We start from the raw sequence: 24,378 nt of genomic DNA on the forward strand, positions 1-24,378 counted from the left end.
CTGAGGACAAACAGTAGAGGCACAACCCTGGGGTGCAGGGCTGGGGATAAATCATTTACAATGGAGGGAATGTCGATCTTGGTTGGCCACTGGAAGGGAGAGAAACCACCTTTCTTCCAGCTAATGGACCCCAAGCCTCCAAACTGGAGGAAAATGATCTCCAGGCCCTCCTGATACCCCAAGATAAACATCTATCATCTGGGGAGATAGTAGGCCATCCAGGTGCGTGTAACAGAAAAGTGCGGACGCCAGAGCAGGCCTGGGCCTGATTGTGCCTGATGACACAAGCACAATTTCCGTGTTTCACCAACCGTTGGCAACGATCCGCTGGTGGAGAAAAGATACTGCAAACAACAGTTGGGCCAGCTTTAAGCACAAAGGAAGAAATGTCATCTGCTAAGACTGTTCAGTAAAAAAAACTTTGAAGTCTCCAAGTTATGTCAGAAATGGGAGAGACAAATTGCGGACCTATCACTTTCACAAAATAACCCAGGATTTAAGTGATGACTGCCACCAGGGCTGCAGCCAGGATGAAGGGCTGGTTAGTCTCACCGCCGGGACCTCGCAGGCACTGGAGAGACCACAGCAGTGCATGGAAGGCAGACCCCACTGAGGGACAGTCACGGACAGTGATCTGGGTGAGTGGTCACTTCAGACAGGAGTTCAGACCCCAAACCGTTACCTTTAGGAAGAGATCTGTCTACAGACTCCCTCATGTGTTCAGTAAGTATTTACTGACCACCTACCGTGTGCTAGGGCAACGATGATGAGCAAGGTGACTTCAGAGGGTGTCAGCACTGAGAGGAGACGGGGGATGTGACAGGGGCAGGCTGAGCGCTGCTGGAGTGCCTGCTGGGGAAGGCCTTTGTGAGGAGGTGCATAAGAGAGGCCTGAATGACCGTGACCAAGAGGCAGAGCGTTCTAGGCTGAGTGATGTCAGGAGACTAAGATCTCCACTCGTGCCTGGGTGGTCCCGGGTGCGATCAACCCAGGGAGGATGCAGGTGCCTCTGATACCCGTATATGTTAAAAATCAGGAAGAATAAACGTGGGCTGGGATTGATGTTTATATTGTACTGTGTATAAAATAGGTAATTAATGAGAACCTACTGTATAGCACAGGGAACTCTACACAGTGCTCTCTGCGGTGACCTATATGGGAAGGAAATTTTTAAAAGATGGGATATACATAGATACACACACACAGGTAATTCACCTTGCTGCACAGCAGAAACTAACACAACATTGTAAAGCAACTATAATACTCCAATAAAATATTTAAAAACAAAAATACCAAAAATAATAATCGGACTCTCTGGTTCTATATGATCTCAATTTTTCTCAACCCCAATCTCATTGACAAAATCACAGTTGTCTTAAGGTTTGAAGGTAAGAAGAAAGCTCAATTATTTCAAGTTTCTAAGTGGTCAGGGGCCATATTTATGTGATTTCTTTTGGTCTTTTTATCAAAGTACTCAAACAGCTTTCATAAATGATTATGATAATTCTTAAAGGATTCTGACCAAGCTCAGGCCTTAGCACCTTCTACTGTGAACCTGAAATCGTCAAATCTGTGTACTTCTAGGTGCACCAAGCAAATAGAAACCACCCCCTGAATAGATGTTACATGTCCACAATTACTTTGGAAGCCACTTGTTGAAAGTTTTGCGAATTTAAGTAGGAACAGAAGTTATCTTTGTTCAGCAATCCCACACTCTTCAAAGCAGTGAAAATTAGTCACATCAGTTAGACTACTACTAGGGAGAGAGATGCTTAAAAGTTATCACAGCAGTTTACACGTCTTGGAATTTGTTACCAGTCTGTTAAATATATGTTCATACTTAAATAATCAGTGTTGTGCACCCTAACATTCTAAAATGGGCTTGCCTACATATACCTAAAATAGGACTATGTTCCCTTAAAAATATTCCATAAAAGTTTTCACAAATTTTCCTTGCAATTTTCTTCAGCATACCCCGAATTTAATCCTGTGTACAACTTACTTTTTGATGCATGTATTGATTTTTAGTTTTAGCAAAGGTTAAGCTGTATTAGTTAAGCTCTATATTAAGAACTTCTGGATTGTCCTCTTTGCGGCCCTGACCCGAGGCTGAATGTAACGTGTTGCTGCATGCTGCCATCCACCTACTTCAGAGAGGAAGGTCATTATCAGGAGTTGCGTTTAGAAGAAACAAAAAACAGGTGGTGGCTGTTCAGCCACGTGAACTGCTCAGCACGTGGTCTTGCAGCCAACCTCCTACAATAGGAACTTGACTCCTGCATGGGGCCCCGGTGGGGCCTGACCCAGCATCACTGGGTACCCCAAGCTGCCTGTTCCCTGACCCTGTGGGGACTTGAGCCACATCCTGCAGCACCTGAGGTGGCATCTGGGGCAGGACACTGACCACTGGGGCCTCTGGTCTCCCTGGTCACAGTTCACATCCCAAGGAGCAGACTGCCCAGAGTCAGCCAAGAGGGTGACAGTGCTGTGTCACCAGGAGCTGCTTTCTGCTGGGCCTGCCCACAGGGCACCTTGAATTCAGTCCCCTTTGCAGGTGCAGCCCCTGTGGGTCTGAGTGATGTGGGGACTGGACCAGCTGTCACCAAGGGGCCAGGGCTTCTGTGATGACCACAGAGCAGCTGCAAATGCTGTTAGGCGCTGCTTTTCTGCTCCCAGAGGGATGGCCTGGAATCTGAACGCTGCCTGGCCTCCCTTAATCCTCCGCAGCTGGGCTTCATCAAAGCTGTCACTTTGTCCATAAAGGTGCCTGCCGCAGGGTCTGGCTGTGACATGTACCCTGTGTTCACTGGGGAGAAACACAAAGTATTTGCCCAGGTCACATCAGCATTTCTCAGGGGCCTCTCAGAAATCTGAGATCTGTTTTTTAAATTCATTTTCATATAGTCTTAGTCATCCATTCACTGACCTTTATTTTTTAAGAAAAGGAGACAAGTAAATTTCAGATGGTAGCTCCCCCATCTGGTTTTGTAAAACAGCAAGCCCCTTCCCTTCCTCTACTTTTAAGGCTGAGGACAGCGGGTGCTCTTGAAAGTGGCTCCTTACTGGTCCCACGTCCACAACATCAAAGGTTAGTAGGTCTTTTCCCACTAAATTCCTGCTGATTGTCTCAACTGCCAGGCAGCACAGATGAGTACTCAGTGTCCAACTTGGCAGTTCACCCCAGAGTTTAAACCCACAACAGAGACCCTCTGGGAACTGCTATCACTGGGGTGGACCCATGGTATCTCATCTTCCAGTTCAATGCAGGAGCTATGCTGAGAAGGTCAGCAATGATGATGTCTGCACCTCTACATGCTAAACATCCCACATACCCGATCCTAGGACCCTGGCAAGCGGGGTATTATAATCTCCATTTGCCAGGTGAGTAAACCGAGCCTCAGACAGGTTATGTAAATTTCCCCAATTTGCACAGTTAGTGGCTCCTGAGAAGATTCAGACCCAGGCTGTAGGGTCCCTGGGTCTAGGGCCTTTCCTCCAAGCTGGGAGGCCTTCTTGGGGAGAAAAGGGGTCTTGAGTGTCCAGTCCTATGTCCTGTGACTGTCCAGTCACATGGTCCCTAAAAAAGTCTCTTATTCCTTAAATATAAGACCTGATACCATAAAACTGCTAGGAGAGAACATGGGCAAAACATCCTATGACAGAAATTACACCAGTGTTTTCTTATGTCAGTCTCCCGAGGCAACAGAAATCAAAGCAAAAACAAATGGGACCTAATCAGACTTACAGCCAAGGAAACAAGGAACCAAAGGAAAAGACAGCCCATGGGATGGGAGAAAATACTTAAAAATGATGTAACTGACAAGAGCTTAATCTCTAAACTATACAATAGCTCATACAACTCAACAACAGAAAACAACCCAATTGAAAAATGGGCAGAAGATCTAAATAGACGTTTTTCCAAAGAAGACATAAAGATGGCTAGTAGGCAGTTGAAAAGATGCTCAACATCATTAATTATTAGAGAAATGCAAATCAAAACCACAGTGAAGTATCACCTGTTACCATTCAGAATGACCATCATTTTAAAATCTACAAATAAATGCTGGAGAGGGTATGGAGAAAAGGGACACCCTCCTATACTGTTGGTGAGAATGTAAGTTGGTGCAACCACTGTGGATAACAGTATGGAAGTTCCTCAGAAAACTAAAACAAGAATTACCATATGATCCAGCAGTTCCATTCCTGGGCATATATCCAGGAAAAAACTGTTAACATAATTGAAAAAGATACATGCATCCATATGTTCATAGAAGCACAATTTACAATAGCCAAGACATGAAAGCTACCTAAATGTCCGTGGACAAATGAATAGATAAAGAAGATGTGGTGTAAACACACACACACAATGAAATATTCCTCAGCCAGAAAAAAGAATGAGATAATGCCATTTGAGCAACAAGATGGAGAGATTATCATACCAAGTAAGAAAAAGACAAATGCTGTATGATAGCACTTGGCATCTGGAATCTAAAATACAACACACATAACCTTGTCTACAGAACAGAAACAAGACATAAAGAACAGACTGGCGGGTGCCAAAGCGGGAGGGGATGTCGGGGAGGGGTAGACTGGGAGTTTGAGATTAACAAAGACAAACTAGTAATACAGGAAGGACACACAAGGTCCTACTGTACAGCACAGAACTGTATTTAATATCCTGGGATGAACCATCATGGAAAATCATGAAAAAGGATATATGTGTGTGTATATATATTTGAATCATTCTGCTGTACAGCAGAAATTAATACAACACTGTTGATCAACTATACTTCAATAATAAATTTTAAAAGTGTCCTCTTTATAGAGCAGGTGCTCAGTAAATGCCACCTGTTGATTAATGGGTGTATAGTGGATAAATTAGGTAAAACCAAATGGTTCTAAGTCAGTGTTTGAAAGCCACCAGTGGCCTCCACCCTGTGCCTGGTGGGCAGCCACACCCGGACGGCAAGGGGGCCAGGAGGAGGTGACTAAACTCCCTTGGCAAGTGAAACTCGGAATCACCAAGTTGTGCTAAACTGTCTCTAAACGCGTAGGAATGAGGGACACTGGATCACTTGACTTGTGGCGGCTTCTTGGCAAGAAAAAGGGATGATTTCTCCCCAATCCACCGCTCTCCACCCTCACTGCCCCTAGTGCAAATCACACCATGGAGAGTTTTGCTCTTTTGCCATGTGACGAGCACAGCACTGTGGGGTCCATGGGGAGGTGGGACCATGTATTTACCCTGCCAGGTACATAGAGCACTGTTAGGACTCTCAGCCTTAGAGGAAATACTTCTTTCAGTCTGAATAAATCTTTCCGTGCACGGATTGACTGTGACGACACCGTTCGGTTTCAGTTCTGTACCATCGGCCATGTGTTCCTTCCATTTCGGCAGCATCCAATCAAGGGGTAAATACTAATGTCATGCAGGGGCAAATCATTGCTTTTCTAGAAGACCTTTGGGGATGGGGCAGGGGAGGGGCCGAGGGTGGCCGGGAAACCTCACCATGCCAGGCGACTAGAGGGAAGCACCAGGGATGCTAGCCAAGCTGGGGTGTTAGGAATCTATTCCCAAGGTTCTCATGAGGAATGACTAGACTGGCCCCTGCGCCAGCGGCTGGGGGCAGACACGCACTCAGTCTGGATCCGGCGGCTACGATGGCCACGGTGGGGCTAGGAGGACACACAAGTGCTCACTGACCTGCAGTGCTCACGATGAACTTCCACTTGACCACGTAGGCATCACCCTCGTGGAACTGCCCGATGCTCTGCTTGGGGAGCCTGCTGTAGTCGAACTCCAGGATGTGCCAGACGTCCACTGAGACGCTGGCGATCTCGAACTGCCTCCGGTCGTCCCCTTCCACCAGCCCGTAGCCTCGGCCCACGTTGACCCCATCCAGCACGGTGCTGGCTGTCGTCTGGGGCACCGGCACCATCCGCGTCACGTCGTAAGGCTTGACCTCTGCCCGGGCATCATCCTAAGAGGGAACACAGACATGCTGGCTCAGCTGCCTCTGCATTCGCAGCTATAGCATCACTGCTTCCCTGGTGATGGGACAGCCTCAGAGGATGGCGTTCAGGCTGCCCAGCGCATTTCAGGAAAGGATGCATTTAGGGGACACACACCATGACTGTAAATGTGACACCTATAAACCTGGAGGTGGAAACACAGCTATTTTCACCTCCTGGAGTCAGAATGTAGCTGGAAACCGGTTTGCTGTTCTACTAGCAAACGCCAGGAGGGCTTGTAGCATCCAAGCCCCTTTGGCATGGACTCAAACCGAGCTCTGAGGTTTGGGGCTTGATCACCCTGCATACCTTGTGCTGCGCGAGTTCGCTGGCGGTCTTCTCGTTAGGTCTCTTCAGTTCTGTCCAATCAAGGAATTTCTCTTTGAACAAGATCGTCTCATTGTGTTCTGTAAGTCTCCCAAATATTGCCCAGTCGGGCCGCCCCTGTCCTTTCCTGCAGGGTGGGGGTGGGGTGGGAGGAGTGGATGGGAAAAGAACCAAGATTAAATAAGTCACATTGAAATTAAGAAGTCCAAACCCAGCACACATGGCTAGTGAGAAAACCAAATATGTAAACAGTATATAGAATGGATGGTTGGTTTTCACTGATGTGACCCGATAAATGACACTTTCTTATTTTAGCCTGAAGCCTTGCATGGTTTTGTTTCCTTGGAGTTGATGTGCCTGAATGTGATGTGATCCACCTCAGGACTGGACCTGCCTTGCATTCTAGCAAATCCTCACGTCGGGGTCCCGGAGGGCAACAGGCTAGTCTGGGAGTTCAGCAAAGGCAGGAGTCGCAGGCGGGTCGCTCTCACCTGCTTTATTCTGCCCACGGCCATCCAAAGGGCCTCAGCATGTTTCCTTCAAGTCCATGAATAGAGGGAGGGATCTGCGTTCACCCTGAGTTCTCTTCTTAAGTCATGTCACAATGGAGACTACCAGTCTCCAGGAACAAATTCTCCTCTGTTCCCTAAATGAACATACCCTCATAGATCATAGAGTGAATTTGTGCACATTTATGTCTAGGTCACTGGATTGGAAGCAGCTGAGCAGAACACAATGAAAAGAGAAAGGAAGCCACCCAGCCCAGCCAGGAGGTCTGTACTGTCTCGGGGTCTCAGAATCCGGCACTGAGCTTGGAACACAGCTAACTTAGAAATAGGGAGAGCTGAGAAAAGACGTGCAGAAGAGGGTGAGCCCTAAGGATAAGGTGAAGGTGTTTCTCATCCTTCCTAATCAGCCTTGGCTTGTGAACTGGGTCCCTCAGATGGACGGGCAGTACTTCCTGGGCCCTGGGGTGGCCCCTGCTTCATCATGTCCTATTTGGTCCAGACCACAGTTTCTGGCATCACAGCTAAGGCACAGCAAGGGGCTGCCTGTTTTCAAAGGGACCCAAAAGGATGAGGCACTTCATGCAAACACTTCCATTGCAGACTCTGGTGGGACTTCAGGAACCAAGTATCAGCAACTGTGGAAAATTTAGGACTACCTTAAAGACTGTGGTCCTTAACAGAAAATAGCTGAGTGACTGTCTTTTATATAAATTCCACTTTGCAGACTTGCTAAGGTGCTTACAGAACAAGCACTTTGGTCTCAGCTTAGAAATTCATCTTGGATACTGTGAAGCCAGGGAGCACGGCCAGCAGTGTCTGCAGTGTGAGGGCGTGAAGCTGGTGACCCTCCCCTCTGTCCTGACTCGTGGGTCTGAGCTGGGTGAAGCCATGACTCCTCAGTGGTTTCGGTCTCCTGTCTGTTAAGAAGGGCTGGGTGCTCTATTTTGGCTGCACCTTAAAATCCCTGGGGAGCTTTTAAGACATGCTGACACATGAGCCCCACCCACCTAAATCGAAAGCACATCTCCTGGGCTGGATCCACCAAATGCATTTTTTCCAGAGCTCCCCTAGTGCTTCTGGTCTCAGAGGTGCTGAGAGCCAGCAGGCGGGATACCCACTCCTCTGTATTTTCAGATCTCAGATGACATCATGACCGAATTGTCCATCAGACAGATTTTATGCTTTGGTATTTTTTTCTTTTACTATAGCAAGTAAAATATTCCTGTTAGTCTTAGCTTTCGTTCTTAAAAAAACTAGTTGTTTCAGTACTAATTGTGTTAAATGTGCTTAAAAAGGATTTGAAAACTTTTCACCTACACTGACATCATTTTGAATTTTTTCTATAATGACAATGAATAATAAAATCAAGAATTGGATTTTAAAACAGGAAACTAGGTAGGTTAGTTGAAATCTGTATATAAGTTCAATGGAAAACGTTAAAAAGCAGTTTCAATGTGCCATTTGCATCAATTTCTAATGTATTATGTGGGATGCATAATTTAAAGGCACTTCTTTTTCCTGGTAGTTAAGAAATAAAAAACACTGATCATTTGGATGTAAGAATTTTTTCCTCAAGATCATCTTTCTGAGAGTTTTGTGCATCTTTGGCTGTTTCTCCAAGATGACTTTGCAAAGTCCAGTAGACTGTAGGAAATAACTACAATCATTACTTCAATACCACATCCTCCCTTCCCCTAAAAGGGCAAAAACCTCATCTAAACAAATGGTGGATCCTGGAATTCAAGGGCTATGCTAGGGAGGTGTGAAACCAGACAGAGAGGCATGGTTTCCACAGATCCATGGCTGGATTCCAGGACTTGGCAAGCTTTTCAGATGAGCAAGGCATTTATTTAAACAACTGCTATTCATCTGGCACAGCAGCACCTGAATGCGGCAGGTGGCACCAATTTACTTTAAGAAATAAAATACAACAGGAACACCATCCAGACGACCTCGCCATCCGTACTTCTGTATTTGTTAGGGAAAAGCTAAAGCACCGTTCCTTTTGTGAATAATCAAGGTACTGCATTGTGATCATTTATGGAAAGTAAAATCCAAGAAAGGTGATGGTTAATCACTGCGGTGGGGGGAGGTGGCCGAGGGCCCGGCAGTACCTGGGAATGAGGGGATTGCATTCCCCAGGATCCAGCGGGTTGATGTCACAATTCTCGTAGTCAAAGGTTCCATTCCACAAGTGCTTTGCCAGCTGAAAGGCGATTTTCCGTTGTGCTAATGTGACTTCTTTTCCATGCCACACGTAAACTTCACTCCCAAAATCAAACACCAGTACCTGGGGAAATGGCACAGAAAAATCTGTTAACTCCAAGGACAAGTTCTAATTGAACCAGGGTCTCTAGTGACAGTGAGCCAGACAGGCGATGATTTAAATCCTAATGGAGCATTCAGTACAGACACAAAGAGACCTGGCAGCTAGTGCCATCCTGCCAAGCCAGCCTCCACTCCGTGGGTGTGATTTCTATCTTGTTGACCTAAGTGCCCAAGTTAACCCTTCCTCTGAAGGCTCAGGCCATGTAGCACTTCTGAGGCATAAGAGCTATTTAAGCATGTCTTCCTCCGTCCCCCTTACCCTCTCCCCTCCCGTCATTCACTCATTTAACTTATACAGGCAACCTCACGTGGCACTGAGCACCCAGTGATTGTACAGGACTCCGCCCTGTACAATTCCGAGACCCTCAAGGGCAGAGACAAACCTGTACTTATATTTGCAGTTGGGCTCACTAGGGTTTGTTGAATGAATACATGAACACAATGCTATTTCTTATTTCCATGCCTGTTGCTTGTTCTTCCTAGAATAATTCCTGTCTTCATTTCCAACCTTCCCTGATAACTCAGTTGGTAAAGAATCTGCCTGCAATGCAGGAGACCCCGATTCAATTCTTAGATCAGGAAGATCCCCCGGAGAAGGGACAGGCTACCCACTCTAGTATTCCTGGGCTTCCCTGGTGGCTCAGCTGGGGGAAGAATCCACCTGCAATGCAGGAGACCTGGATTCGATCCCTGTGTTGGGAATTCTACTTAAGAATAGTATTATTATTACTAAGCAAACTAAGTTACTAAGCAAACTAGACTCAATTTCACCTTATCATTAAAATTATTCCTGATTACTTCTTTTTCCGTGACCGTGTTTCTCCCTTTAAATGCCCATTCACATCAGACAATCAATTTAGCTTCAGATGACATTCTTTCTAATACTTTTCTACCCAATGAAATTTAAAGTCCCGTTGTGTCTTCCACTTTCTTCTCAACATTCAGAATACTTAATGGTTCTGCATATATATACTCTATCACACACATACACGCAAACATTTGTACACATACATACAAACACACGTATGCATGTGTGCTCATTTGCTTCAGTCACATTTGATTTTTTGTGACCTGGACTGCAGCCACCAGGCTCCTCGGTCCATGGGATTCTCCAGGCAAGAATACTGGCGTGGGTTGCCATGCCCCCTTCTAGGGGATCTTCCTGACCCAAGGAGTGAACCCACGTCTCCTGTGGCTCCTGCATGGCAGGTGGATTCTTTTACTGCTGAGCCACTGGGGAAGCCCACATATATAAAATATTAAATATAAAATTAAATTAAATATTTAATATATTTAATAAATACTTGTCAGAAAAAACAATAAAAATATTTATTGTTTATATTTAATAAATCTTTACTTATGTGAGATAAAAATTCATGGGTTTACTTGGCAAACCTAAAAATTATATATACACCTATGATTCCTGAAACTCAAGGACTGAAAGATGTTTAATGTTTATACAGAAATCAAAAGACAGGCCTGAGTCATATTTATGTTTGGCCTAAAACAGAAAAGCCTTCACTGCCCCATGCCTCCTCGGAACAACATCTGTAACTCTGTATTAACACCAGTTGGCGCAGTGGTAAAGAATCTGCCTGCCAGTGCAGGACACTTGAGACATGGGTTCAATCCCTGGGTTGGGAAGATCCTCTGGAGGAGGAAACGGCAACCCGATCCAGTATTCTTGCCTGGGAAATCCCATGGACAGAGGAGCCTGGTGGGCTACAGTCCATGGGGTCGCAAAGAGTCAGACACAGCTTAGTGAATAAACAATTAGCATCTAAGACAGCAGCAATGATTTGAAGTCACAAATTGGGAGCCTTTAAAAAGATGTTTCTGGGGACTTCCCTGGTAGTCCAGTGGTTAAGAACGCTGTTCTTCTATTTCAGGGGCTGTGGGTTCGTTTCCCGGTTGGGGAACTTAAGATCTCACATGCTTCAAGGTGCAGCCAAAAAACCCCAAACAAGATGTCTCTAGTCTGTGATGTGCACTAACCCTGGCTAGTGTCTGTTGGGCACTTTTGTCTGTTTTCCTGGGCAGCCCAGGGCCAAGGCAGAGCCCTTGCCATACCTCTTTTGATTGCAGGAGGGAGCACTTTGGGATCTTCCCCCAGTAGTCATCATCAGGAACGAGTTTGTCATCCATCAGACGGTAAATGCAGTTGGTTTCTATTATGGCCGTTTCATAGAGCTCATCCTCCTTTGGGTCTCCGGCGGCTTTGGGATAAGAACAGTAAGGGGATGTTATGTTTTCCACTGGAGAGCGGCTGGTTTGGAAGAAGGAAGGAGGAGAGGAGAAGTAGCCAGTCTTCTTCTCTGAGATACAGTAAACTCTTACATTGGTAACTGGCTTGGCCGCCCAGAAGCTTCCAGAAGTCTTTGGCTGCATGTGTGTGTGTATTAATTCCTTCTTCAACAGTCTGGATATAAGTTGCTCTACAACCAAGTTCCCTCTTGGTCTGAATTAAACTCGCGAGTTCTGAGGCCTAAACAGAGAGAGGAGCACAGTTATCTGGGCAGACAAGTCCAAGGCCAGGTGGTGGATGGGCTAAGGCTGAAATCAGAGAAGAGAAATGGTGCGTGTCTGAAAGGAAAACCTCGTGACCACAGGGGCCAGGGGCACCACTGGTTGGGGGTTGTCTACAAAGTCAAGGAAATGTAACTCAAGGACTAGAGGGAATGCATTCTTTAGAGCAACAGGTCTTAGTCTTAAATTCAACAGATCATCCATGGTGCTTTTAAAAACACCCATTCTACGAATCGGCCATAAAAAAAACAAAATTTGCAGCAACATGGATGATCATACTAAGTGAAGTCAGAAAGAGAAGGACAAATACCATATGATGTCATATGTGGAGTCTAAAATATGACACAAATGAAGCTATCGATGAAACAGAAAGACTCACAGACATAGAGAGCAGTCTTGTGGTTGCCAAGGGGGAGGAGAGGTGGGAGAGGGATGGAGTAGGAGTTTAGGATTAGAGACACCAACTGGCATATACAGGATGGATAAACACTGAGGTTCTATTGTAGAGCACAGGGGACTATACTCAGTCTCCTGGGAAGAAAAACAATATGAAAAAGAATGTATGTATAACAGAACCACTTTGCTCTACAGCAGAAATTAACCCTGTAAATCAGAAATTAACATTGTAAATCAACTATAAGTCAATTAAAAATCAGTAAGTCAATAAAAAGAAAAAAATTCCCATTTCCTGGCCTTTTCCCATTAAAATCTCACTCAGTATATCAGAGAAGGAACTTCATTAGCACCCGGGATAAACAACTTGGAAGTGATGTAGAGGAAGTTTCTTCCTCTACAAACGATGAACCAGGACTTAAAACCTGGGGGCATAGGTCAGACTCCTTTGAAAACATCTCCCTGAAGCACTTAATGAGAGGCTTGTTGCAGAGACATTCTGGAAAAGAAATAAGACTATCCCCTCTCACTTGAATGAGACACTGAGGCTTTGAGAAGCTTTCTAGGGGTCTGGCCACTGGAAGAATGTCCTGTCTGTGTCTAAAGGAGACGCAGAACCAAGCTACTCTCATTGCTTAGACACTGACCTTCGCCTTCTCGATCACGTTGGCGAACTCTCCGACCCACAGGAAGCAGTGATGGGGCGAGAGCAGGAGGAAGCAGTCCCCGCTGTTGAGGGAGGGGGCGCGAGGCTCCACCAGCCGCGTCTGCACATGTCTTCTTCCTGAACACGGGGCAGAGGTCACGGTCTCCCCGAGAGGAGCCCTGGCCCCAGTCCCAGCAGGACCCGCCGGGATGCACCTCACATCCAGAGCAACCCTGCTCCTGACTCTGCCTCCTGACCAGTCTCTGCTCACCTGAGCTCCCGTGACCCAGGGGGCATAGGTCATAGCCTCGTGGATGACTTTCCCTGGTGGCATGTCCCAAGAGTCACCACCAGGACCACTAGCGGTGTCCTCTTACAGCACGTGGATCCACTAAGGCTCCCTCCACAGGGATGTTGGCAAACTCCCTGTTTCCCCTCTCCCACTCCTCTCCTGGTCTCTCTCCACTCAGCCCACCTCCTACACTTAACAGCCTCTGTGGGCTGGGCGATCAGAACGCCCTTCAGAGAACCTCTTGGTTCTCGGAAACCCTGAGTCTATAGAGGAACCAGCTTAGAGGGAAGCCTTGCCTTGTGCAGCTTCCAACACCTTCTCCTAAATGGCTTTCATCTTCCCATAGTCACACCAAGAGTGCCGCCCTGGCGCTACAACATGGGAATGGAGGCGGGGGTCTGCACTTGTCACTGGTCTTTTAAATATGCTACAAAGGACAGTGGTCGTGCAGACACAAACTGGAAACCACCAGCGAAGCAGAGGATACGCCCTCCTTGTCTTGAGCCTGAATCTACAGCAGTACTGCTGGGGGTGCAGCTAATCACTGCAGGGCAGCCCAGAGCCCTCTGGTTGCAGAGGAAGGCTCCTTGTTAAAGAGGAGGGGAGGGAGGGTGTTGGCCACCTCTCTGCACTCCCTCGCTCCCTTCTCCAAGAGCCCATCTCTCCCTCTGGCTCCCTGACTCCTGCTGACCTCAGTGAGGATGACAGAGTGGGGCAAACACTCTGATGGCCGCGGGGGCATCTGGTGACCACAGGCAGTGTGTGGCCAGGGTCACGGGAAGGGGCGCAGCAGCAAGAGCTAGGATTCTGGGATCAGATGGACCAGGGTCACAGTCAGCTCTGCTGCTCAGCAGCTGTGGGGACCTGGGGCCCGTCACCAAGCTCAGGAGCCAAATGCTTCCTACCTCGTGGGATTTTGCAAAGCTGGGGTTAGATGTGGTAGTGCCCGGTGGGCTCCCCAGAGCATGTGTCCCCTCCCCGTCAGGCAAGTGGGGGGAACTCAGGCCTCCAGACAAAACCTGGGGTCACGCGTCATCTTCTCGGCTCTCAATACCTTTGATCTGCAGCAGCATCAGCTTCTTGTAGGGCACCGCGCTGTTGTTGGAATTCTGTTCCGTCAGGTTGACGCTCCGCAGGCTGACGTTGCTAAAGTTTTCTTTGCTGGCTAACCCAGCCAGGGTGACTTCTGAGAAGCTGGAGTTGGCGGACACTGGGAGGATTGAAGGATGAAAGAGAGCACAGGGCAGTGAGACATTTGGGAGAAAAGACAAGGTTCATACTCTGTGATCATGCATAACAATCACTGCTTTTTTCTTTTCAAGCTAGTCCTGATGGGGAAAACATACTCTCGTCTGATGAGCTCTGTGAAGCTCTGTGTTAGGAATTAAACACAGTATTGAAAATATAAATGCTTGTTGACAGGTGTCAACCCATCCATGCAGAGAGATAAGAAATGAGTGTGGACCAACAACCTCAGTATAAAATTAGGAGCTGAACTCATTTGCTGCAATTCCACTAAAGCCGTTATAATTCCTAACAGGGTTCAGATGTTGAAATGCTTTCCTGAGGGGGACTGTTGGATATCTTCCATCCAAAGTCTTTATATGCAGAAAAGCAGGCACTCTGTAAGGCTTGGTTTAGTTCCTATCTGTTCCTGGAGGCAAAGTGAACAACTAGATGATCTCTTGGGATCCTTTCCTCTCAGATTTAAGATTGTAATAAGACGCTAGGTTCTCAGTGTGAACCAACAAATGTACATATGCCTCTGAAAAGTGGAGGCAGAATTAAAGTACACAGAATCTGTGCCAATAAATCTTTATTTCTCCAGTTCTTTGTTTTAAAAAATATGTGCATGCTGCTGCTGCTGCTAAGTCGCTTCAGTCATGTCCGACTCTGTGCGACCCTATAGACGGCAGCCCAGCAGGCTCCCTCGTCCCTGGGATTCCCCAGGCAAGAACACTGGAGTGGGTTGCCATTTCCTTCGCCAATGCATGAAAGTGAAAAGTGAAAGTGAAGTCGCTCAGTCATGTCTGACTATTAGCGACCCCATGGACTGCAGCCTACCAGGCTCCTCTGTCCATGGGATTTTCCAGGCAAGAGTACTGGAGTGGGGTGCCATCGCCTTCTCCCATGCATGCTAGAGAGAAACTTGGAAAATTACTTCGCTGGGATGAAGTTCTAACACTGAAGACATATAACACCACTTCACAATTCATATGGCTCGGAATTTGAAATATACGTATTTAGTAAAACAATTATAATGAAAAGACTCAACCACCTCATCTAAATATTCTATTTCTAAAAACAAAAAACAACTTTGGTAAGTAGGTTTATGAGTGCTATAGGAAAATAAAAATGATAGCAAGAATATTCAGACTCGCAAGATTATGCATGCCACTAGCCCCACCAGGACAACCGCTGTTTCAGAGCTGGACCCCCATGTGGCTGGGCAGAGGAGAGCTGATGGCTGAGCCCAGAGTGGAAACAGAGCCTGGGGACCGCTTCTTACTTTCATCATTGCCTACCCCTTTTGCCCCCTCCCACCACTCCTCTCAGCCCACATCCCAACTTCAAGGAGCCCGAGGTCCTCTCCAAAGCAAAGTGAAAAGCACTGGTTTGTACTTTAATTAACAGCATAAAACCTAGGATTAGGCAAAGCAGGGATGTGGGACACTTGCCCATGAGAGATCAAATTTCCTCTAGAATCAAATGGGGTGGAGAACTGCCAAGTTTGGAAATGGACTAAATTACAAAGCCCAACCTCCCTTTCCTCCAGCCTCTGGAAAGAAAACTCAAAAAGACTTAAATGAATAGAGGGCTTCTCTGGTGGCTCAGACAGTAAAGAATCTGCCTGCAATGCAGGAGACCTGGGTTTGATCCCTGGGTCGAGAAGATCCCCTGGAGAAGGGAATGGCTCCCCACTCCAGTATTCTTGCTTGGAGAATCCCCATGGACAGAGGAGCCTTTTGGGCTCCAGCCGATGGGGTCGCAAACTCAGTCACGACTGAGTGACTAACACTTTGACTTTAAGTGAACAGATGGGCCACACTTAAGAGTTTCTGTGAGAAGCCTTCACCTTCTAAGCAGGCTTTCTGCAGGTGTGCATGCGTGTGTGCAAACGCGCTCATTTGTCTCTCGTGAGTGTCTCGGCACCGTGGCTGGCCTTTGCAGGGCAGGAAAATGAGAGATGAAGTCACCTGCTCCCCCAGTTCCCGAGCACACAGCTGGGGGTGGGCCCCACACTCACACTTTTCGACTTTCATCCGCTTTGACTCCACGAAGGCCACGTTCAGTCTCTGCTCAGTGTACTCCTGCAGGAGATCTTCCCTCGCAGCCAGCATCTTCAGGGGGTTTTTGGAAGCCTGGACCCGGCGCTTGGGCCGCACAGCACGCTTGTGCTCAGCCACCGAGGATGTCAACCTATGGGGCAGAGCAGAGCTGCTGTGGCCAGGGCTGCAGTCTCACCCACGCTCAGGGGCTTGCAGGTCTCTGGCCTGGAGCACCCAGCTCCACAGTTTTATTTCTCCATTGCATTATAAATCTTATAGCGCCTCCTCCTCCCGCCACTCCACCGATGGAGTCAGAGGATCTTGGAAGGTTGAAGCCCATTTGGGTCCAGATCCCAGCCAATCCTAGGAGCCTTGCTCTCACCACGCCCCTGGGACTTCACCTGGAGGAATGGCTGGCGCCTCTGGGGCAGCCCACCCCACTCCTGGTCAGAGCTGATGGGTGGAAGTCCTTCCCTGATATCATCACCGCCCCCCACCCTGCCCCCTACACAGCATCCTGATCACTTCCTGTTGGAAAGAACCGCCTTTCCTTCTCTGGGCTCTCTAGCAAGCGCTCTGAGACTAGTCAGTCACTGCTTCTTGATTTAACCCTCCTTCCTGCAGACTCAGCTTCCTCTCCATGCCAGTTTTGCAGTTTCCTCCCCCAATTCTCCCATCACTATTCTCCTCCCAACCCACTGCCCCACTTTGGAAAATAAGCACTATTTTGAAGAGTATATAGAAATAAAAAGAGGCCCCCAAACTATGATCCTGTCTCTCTCTCTCACACACACACCTCTCTGGGCCAAACACCAGACATGAAGATGGGGGTACACTCTGTCCCAGAGTTCCCAGCTGCTTTTAACATCCAAGTGCATGGATCTCTGTCTCCGGAGGTCCTCTTTCATACATAACATTATCATGTGTGTATGTGTTCAACACGACATATCAATGTTCAAATTGTATGTAACAATTTAAACAATGACATTTGGATGAGGAGGAGATTGAGAAATGGTCCAATAACCATGTATGAAAATAATACCCAGAATATTAAAGGTGGGAAGTGGCAAATTGTTCATTTTCTTAAGACAGCAAATTGAAAAAACAAAAACAAAAACAACACATTGAAAAATGCAGAATGGGTATCAGGAACAGCTTAAGGAAACATTTATGACAACCTTGCATACTTCTGGAAGAGGCAGGCTCTCTCACAAATTGGTGGGAAGCAGATAAATGTGGTGGATGGCTGTGGGGTAAGCCCACCCAGCACGCTCTCCCTGCTTCTGGTAGGTAGTCCTGGATTTGCCTTTGTGGGGACTGCCTCCCTCCACGCCGCACCCTCTATCCCAGCTCCAGAGCTGGGAGGGGATCCAGAGACCACCACTAGCCTATCAGCATCTTCCATCTCCTTGGCTGTAATGAGGGGTGCAGGGCTGCGTGCAGATCTGGGAAAATCAAGCCTGAGCTCCTCCTAGGACTGCTGGGCAGGGTGGCTGCCTGAACGGGAGTGCCCACACAGCTGGGCTATAAATCTGGAGTAAGGGGTGACCATCTAACATGTGGTGACAGCCTGAGAGGGAAGGACAGAGGGAAGCTGGCACGAGAGAGACCTTATTCTGAGCCCCCCAAACCTGAGGTCACACCTGCACTTTTCAAGGAGTGAACCTGTAAATCCCTCCACACTTCTCTTCTGCTGAAGTTGGTTGGATTTGCCTTTCTTTGCAGCACTTGAGACCAAAGGAATTCTAACACCATGAACACTTTTCTTTAGTGGTGTAGCCAAATTTCTGTGTGAAGAGGGACCTGAGACAGCACTGATAAAACCCTCGGATCTATTGATCTTATCACTGGTGGCAAATTTCATTGATTTTCTAGTTAGCTGTATTCATTGGAGCCTGGGTGATCCAAATAGTTTTCACATCAAATGAAAGAAGGCATAAAAATGTTGGTTAACCAGTGTTCATGAAGTCTGAAAGCAATAGTTGAGTGACGTGAAAAACCCATCACATTATTTTTATGGACCAGGCACGTGGTGTGGATGCAAGGCTTTCTGGCAGAGAGGACGTCTGTCCTGGGCACACAAGCTCCATCTACTCCAGTGTCTAGTTCTAGAGAACAGTGATTTTGAGACAAGATGGGACCTGGGACTTGAGAACTTTTGCTGCAGTGAGGACAGCTGGACAAATATCTCCTCCAGCAACAAAATACGAAGACACTCTAAGGGACTAAAAATAACTTCATGCATGTGCAACTGGGGCAAATTATGAGCAACAAGATACAAAAAGACCGAAAAAACCCAACTGCCACTTCTGAAGAGCTGGGAGCAAAACCTGGGCACTGCGCGTGCCTCCTGCACTCAACACCACCAAAGGGGGGTAAACCACCTAAGCCACCCACCCTCCTGGTCCGAACCCTGGACATACCCCTTCCCTTACCCTATACAAGGAACATGCTCGCCCCACCTCGGGGAGCCAGCAAGGGCACCCATCACTTGTTCTTCCTTCCTCCTGCTGCAGCAGGGGCCCCAATAAAGCCTTGCCTGCATTTCCTGTCTGGCCTCAGATTAATTTCTATTGATTGGGGAAGGCCAAGGACCCTGGTCAGTGTCAGTCTGGCTATTCTATCGCAGAAGGTGATAACGGTGAGAGAATAAAGTGCTATGCAGAGGCTGGTGAAGGGATCCATTCTCCAGGGGTGAATGATGGGAATTGAAATAACTTACTTGGGGGCATAAGGATCAAAAATGACATCGAAATCCTCGTCCAGCTCCACGGGGCTTCTCGGTAGAGAGGAGTCCACGCTGCGGTAAAACTTGGCAAAGGTTTCGTCATCGTCCGGCTTCATCACCTCTTTCACCGATTTCCCAGTGACAGTAAGCACTGTTTCTTGCATCCCACCAACTATCAACAAACAAGCAAATCAATGACCCGAGATGTGTGTAAAAGCATGACTTCAACTCTGCTTCACTAGGTTAAACGTTATTTTCTTCCCTCTAAGGCCAGGAGCGGAGCAAACGCGACAGCACTCCCAGATTCCGCAGACGCTTCTCAGGCACCGGCTGTCTTCTCAGGAAAGGACTGAACAAAGCCTGCGCTGGGAGTGGTAGGAGATGGAGGCTGAAGCCACTGACAATTTCTGAACCTGTTCTTTATGCTCTTGGAGACAGAACTAGCCTCAGCTTTGTTCTAGATCAAGGTTTGGTAAAATCTTTTTCTGCAAAGGGCCATGTAGTAGATATTATAGGCTTTGCATGGGAGGCTATTTGACTTGCATTGCAACTTGCATGAAGCTGTGGCTATAGCACAAAATTAACCATTACCAATAAGCTAACAGATGGGCATGACTATGTTCCAATAAAACTTTATTTACAAATACAGGTGGGGAGCTGGATTAGTCTGCTGGCCTCTGGGTTAGATACCCGTTACACACAGGTAATAAACTGTGAATTGTTTGTATTCTTTGCCTTGCCAGCTTGGTTATTATATGACACTTTTATATTTTTAGTTTAAAGTGGTTGTTTGTATTATTTTCAACCTATAGGGGTCATTGTCAATAGTAGGTGCTTAGTAACAGCTAAGTTTTAAGTACTGGACATTTTTCTTAAGAGATGAGGCTACTTCTGCATGTTATTCTTTAATTTTATATACTTCATAGTCTTTTGTATTGAAATCTTTATTTATTCACTAGAATTTTCTTCTGGAAACTATTTGTGACAATCAGATATAATAGCAGCTGCTACCTTATTGGAAAATGACATATACAATCAGATCATGTTGATTTCATGTCATAATCTATTTTCACGGTTAAAAGCAAAATTACTGAGTCTACAATCCTGACTGGATGACATCCCAAGAGTTTAGATCCAGGTACAAATGTGCTATTGGGAGCCACCTACTGAGTACATTATCTAGTGAATCAGAGCTTAGTAATCTAATCAGTGTTGACCAATAAATTAACTTTTAAAATATAACATGAGCTAATGCTCAAAGTACGCATTGGTTGAGTCATAATAGAAGACAATTTAGCTGAGGAGAAAAAGCAAACCATGTTGGGATTCAGAGATTCTGCAAGTGGGGTAGGTATTTTTAGGTTTCCTGAGCTACCCACTGAAACTTGAGCCACGCCGGCCACACACACGTGAACCACAGCTTCCCTCTGGCTCTTGGCATGTACCTTTGTTATTCAGCCTTCTTAGGAAGGTTTCCAGCCTGTCCAGCTTGAGGTCCGACTCTAACTGCATGTCTGGTCTGGCTTCGATATCTGGGCAAGGAGGAAACACAGTGAGAGAAGCACTGAGGGCTCTTCTGACTGCAGACCCCTTCCACGCCAGGGCCTTGCGACTCACCTTCCAGGGGTCTGGAAACTGGTGTAGTGCCCCTTGCTTTGTTGCAAACAGGGGATGCTACCGGGGTGATGGCAGTGGGGGACGCCAGACCTGCAGGAAAAACAAAGGAGCAACTGAGCATCTCAGGATCACTTCTGGAAATTCCCAGGACCCTGAGGGAGCGCCAGGAGCCCCAACAGAGACCTAACAATTTACAGAATTTACAGACAGACATGGGACACGCATGGAAAAACTGCCCACACAGACAAGGTTTTATTGTTTCTAGGGCCTGCAGCAGCTGTCAGTCTGCCATTCCACACTGAACAATGAAGATACATCCCTAACATGCAGACAGGATAAGAGAGTGCAGGCGGCGATCGGAATGTCCTTGAACAAAGGGAATATTGACTTCTGAAGGCCTTTCGGGCACTGGAGGTAGCTGAAGAGAAAGAGTACAGTTGTCCCTCAGTAGCTACAAGGGACTGGTCCCAGGACCTCCTGCGGGTACCAACATCCACATGGATACTCAAATCCTTTATATTAAATGGTGTACTGGCATATAATCTACACACATCCTCCCATATCCTCTAAATCATCTCTACATGACTCCTAATACCGAAGATGATGTAAATGCTTTGTAAAGAGTTGGTGTAGCAAATTCAAGTTTTGCTTTTCTGGAATTTTATAAAATTAAAAAACATTTTTTTTGGATTGTGGTTGGTTGGATTTGTGGCTGCAGAACTCAAGAAGGCGGAGGGCCAGTTGTTTCTGTACCATCTCTCCAGAGGAAACAGAGACCCGGTTTGTCACGCTGGCCGGTGAGTTCCCCAGCCCTGGAGTCATCTTCCTGGCTGAGGGGACGTGGGGACAGTCTGACCTTTGGGGGCATCATCAGAGTGTGATCTACTGGGCAATTACCCAGAGAGTGCTAGGCTTTGTAAGAAAGACACAAGAGTAACAGTTTACACCTGTGTGGATGTTGGAAAGTCATACTGGTCTTGGGTGTGGCTGGGAGCTAGGGACATGCTTTCACCTGCATCTTTCGAGGAGCTGGATGGGGACTCTCTAAGCAGAGAAATGATAAGAGACACATAGAAAGGGAAGACAAACATTCCAGCATGAAGACGGCATCTTATTAGACCAGAAAACTGAATAAAGACATAGATGAGTATTTTTTCCTAAACTTAGAAGGGATTTGCAAGGGGGGCAGGACGGATAATTGGTACACATACAAAGAACAAAATGAGATGTTAACATTCTCTGTATCCATTTGTATTAAAAGTGAAACCGTTAGGTGACATTGCTACGTTATCGCATCCGAGAGACCACATCTGAGAACCACATCCCGAGAATGTGTAAGTCATGATCACTTACAGGACAAAAAACCAAATGAACGGATCTGCTCCTCCCTTGTGTGAGTTGGAGAGGAAGATGTTTGTTATACCATAAAACTTGGAAGGAAAAATACTGAAATGCAGTTTACAACTGAAATTTTAGGTGACATTTCAGAAGCTTCTCTGGTAGCTCAGACGGTTAAAGAGTCTGCCTGTAATGCAGGAGAACCACTGGGTTGGGAAGATCCCCTGGAGAAGGGAATGGCTACCCACTCCAATATTCTTGCCTGGGGAATCCCATGGACAGAGGAGCCTAGTGGGCTGCAGTTCATGGGGCTGCAAAGAGTCAGACACAACTGAGCAACTAACACTTTCCAGAAGTACTTCTCAACATGTACATATAATTCCTTACTGATGTCAATAACATTTAAAAAAATTCTTTAATTACAAGATCTGCAAAGAGTTTATATCTGAGTGAAAGTCAATTTTCTTGAAAGATACTAAAAATAAGTAAAATTTGGTATCAAAGGCTGAGACAGTAGCTCATTACCTGCTAAAATGATGTGTAAGAGGCATGGGGACGTAACATTAGCACAGAGGTTATTCACTCTGAAGCCAATAAACAGGCTTGACACCAGCCCTTTGTCCAGTTAGGGTGCCCCCTGCTGCCCATTCAGGCAGCTGCACCCGTGAGCTCTTAAAGGTGCACCCGCTCTTTCCAGCTAGAGACAGGGCTTGTCTGTGATGGGGGCAGGCATATAGATTTAAGTTTCACACTGTTAAATCACTCCCCATAGCTCCTTTCAATGAATTCTATGGACAATAACCAGTCACCTGTTCTCTTCAAGAACATTTTACATCTTTTAAAAATAGTATTTATTTAATTTCTTGGCTGTACTGCACAGCATGTAGGATCTTAGTTCCCTGACCAGCAGTCAAGCCCGTGCCCCTCCCCTCCGCATTGGAAGCGCAGAGTCCTAACCACTGAACTACCAGGGAAGTCCCTCAGCTCTCTCTTCTTCAAAGGCATACTCTGAATATCTTCCAGGAGAAATCTAGAATACCACAGAAATCTGGAGTACTCACTCATCTGTGGACTCTACGAATACAAAACAGGGGACAGCCCTAATGAGGTGAGGGGAGAAAACAGCTCCTGGGGTGAGAGAATGAAAACCAGGCTACAGAGGCCTCTTGGCCACTCACTGCTACACTGTCCTCTGATGAGACAGGAAGTCCTGGTGGCTGCAGTGTGGGGACAATTTCATTCTTTGGCAAGTGTAGTGAATTGGATGTTCCACCACTGCAAATCCAAAAGAGCCAAGGACTCAGTGAAACACACGACTGTGCAGGTGATAACAAACACCAGAAAAGCAGGCTACCGATTTTTCATTAGATTGAAAGTACAACAAAATTATTTCTCGAGCAGAGTCATAAAGCACCTGTTAAATAAAGATCCCTGATTTATTCAAGAACATGTGAAAGGAAACTCATCCACTAAGGGAGGAGGAATGTCCCTGATTCTGTTTTCCATAACTGCCTAGGAGCAAGGCTACTTCCTCTGATATCCCCATGGACAGGGACAGTGGTATCCGGGAGTAAGGACCAGGATTCAAATACATTATGATTTTTAAGATGAAAGACAAAAAATGAAACCCAAGTAAAAGGTCATCAGGATAAAAGTCCAGGCTAGAAGCTGGAAGATCTGAGCTATGGCTCAAGTTCTCATTGTGGGCCTGAAGAATCTGCTTTTGTTAACATAGGGATGGGAGTCATGCAAAGGAGATAGTTCTGTGACTTGGTGACAAAAATCCTCAAATGCCACCTCATTCTGAGAGTAAATTACCTTCTTTTATCCTTTGATAATTCCAAGATTGTTGTTGTTGTTTAGTTGCTAAGTCATGTCCGACTCTTTTGTGACTCCATGGACTGCAGCCCTTCAGGCTCCTCTGTCCATGGGATTTCCCAGGCAAGAATACTGGAGTGGGTTGCCATTTCCTTCTCCAGGGGATCTTCCCAACCCAGGGACTGAACCTGTGTCTCCTGCATTGGCAGGCGGATTCTTTACCACTGAGCCATCAGGGCTTCCCTAAATTCCAATATTAGTTAAGAATAAATTCGTTAGAAAGGATTCTTCCACCAATATTTGGGTTAATCTCAGTTCAAGAGTTTCCTCTCCCTCCCTTCCTTCCTTCTGCAAATACTTATCCCAAGCCTACAATGATGTAGGCTCCATCTATGACTGAGGATCCCAAAAGGTATTGAGAAAAGCAAACTGCAAACCTACGAAGCAGATGACAATATAAGTTAATTCTATTGATTGAGAAAACCTTCATCACTAAATCGAGAAATTTACTCAAACAATAGCTTAGAAAATGAAGGTATGTGCACGCACGTGACAAAGGGACCCGATTTTAACCA

The 24,378-nt window shown here is 46.5% G+C and overlaps 1 protein-coding gene across 1 annotated transcript in view; it reads right to left on the bottom strand.

Annotated features, from left to right (window-relative positions):
* The window catches only part of SVIL (supervillin), a 252,596-nt gene that overhangs the window by 12,942 nt on the left and 215,276 nt on the right, over positions 1-24,378 (bottom strand). Inside the window, 11 exon segments of the mRNA XM_055544002.1 lie at positions 5,705-5,981; positions 6,322-6,466; positions 8,963-9,138; positions 11,247-11,392; positions 11,514-11,661; positions 12,743-12,879; positions 14,088-14,243; positions 16,281-16,453; positions 19,025-19,202; positions 20,476-20,562; positions 20,648-20,737. Coding sequence (XP_055399977.1) covers positions 5,705-5,981; positions 6,322-6,466; positions 8,963-9,138; positions 11,247-11,392; positions 11,514-11,661; positions 12,743-12,879; positions 14,088-14,243; positions 16,281-16,453; positions 19,025-19,202; positions 20,476-20,562; positions 20,648-20,737 — 1,713 coding nt within the window.

Source organism: Bubalus kerabau, chromosome 13, assembly GCF_029407905.1.
Source record: "Bubalus kerabau isolate K-KA32 ecotype Philippines breed swamp buffalo chromosome 13, PCC_UOA_SB_1v2, whole genome shotgun sequence".
Taxonomy (NCBI): Eukaryota; Metazoa; Chordata; class Mammalia; order Artiodactyla; family Bovidae; genus Bubalus; species Bubalus kerabau.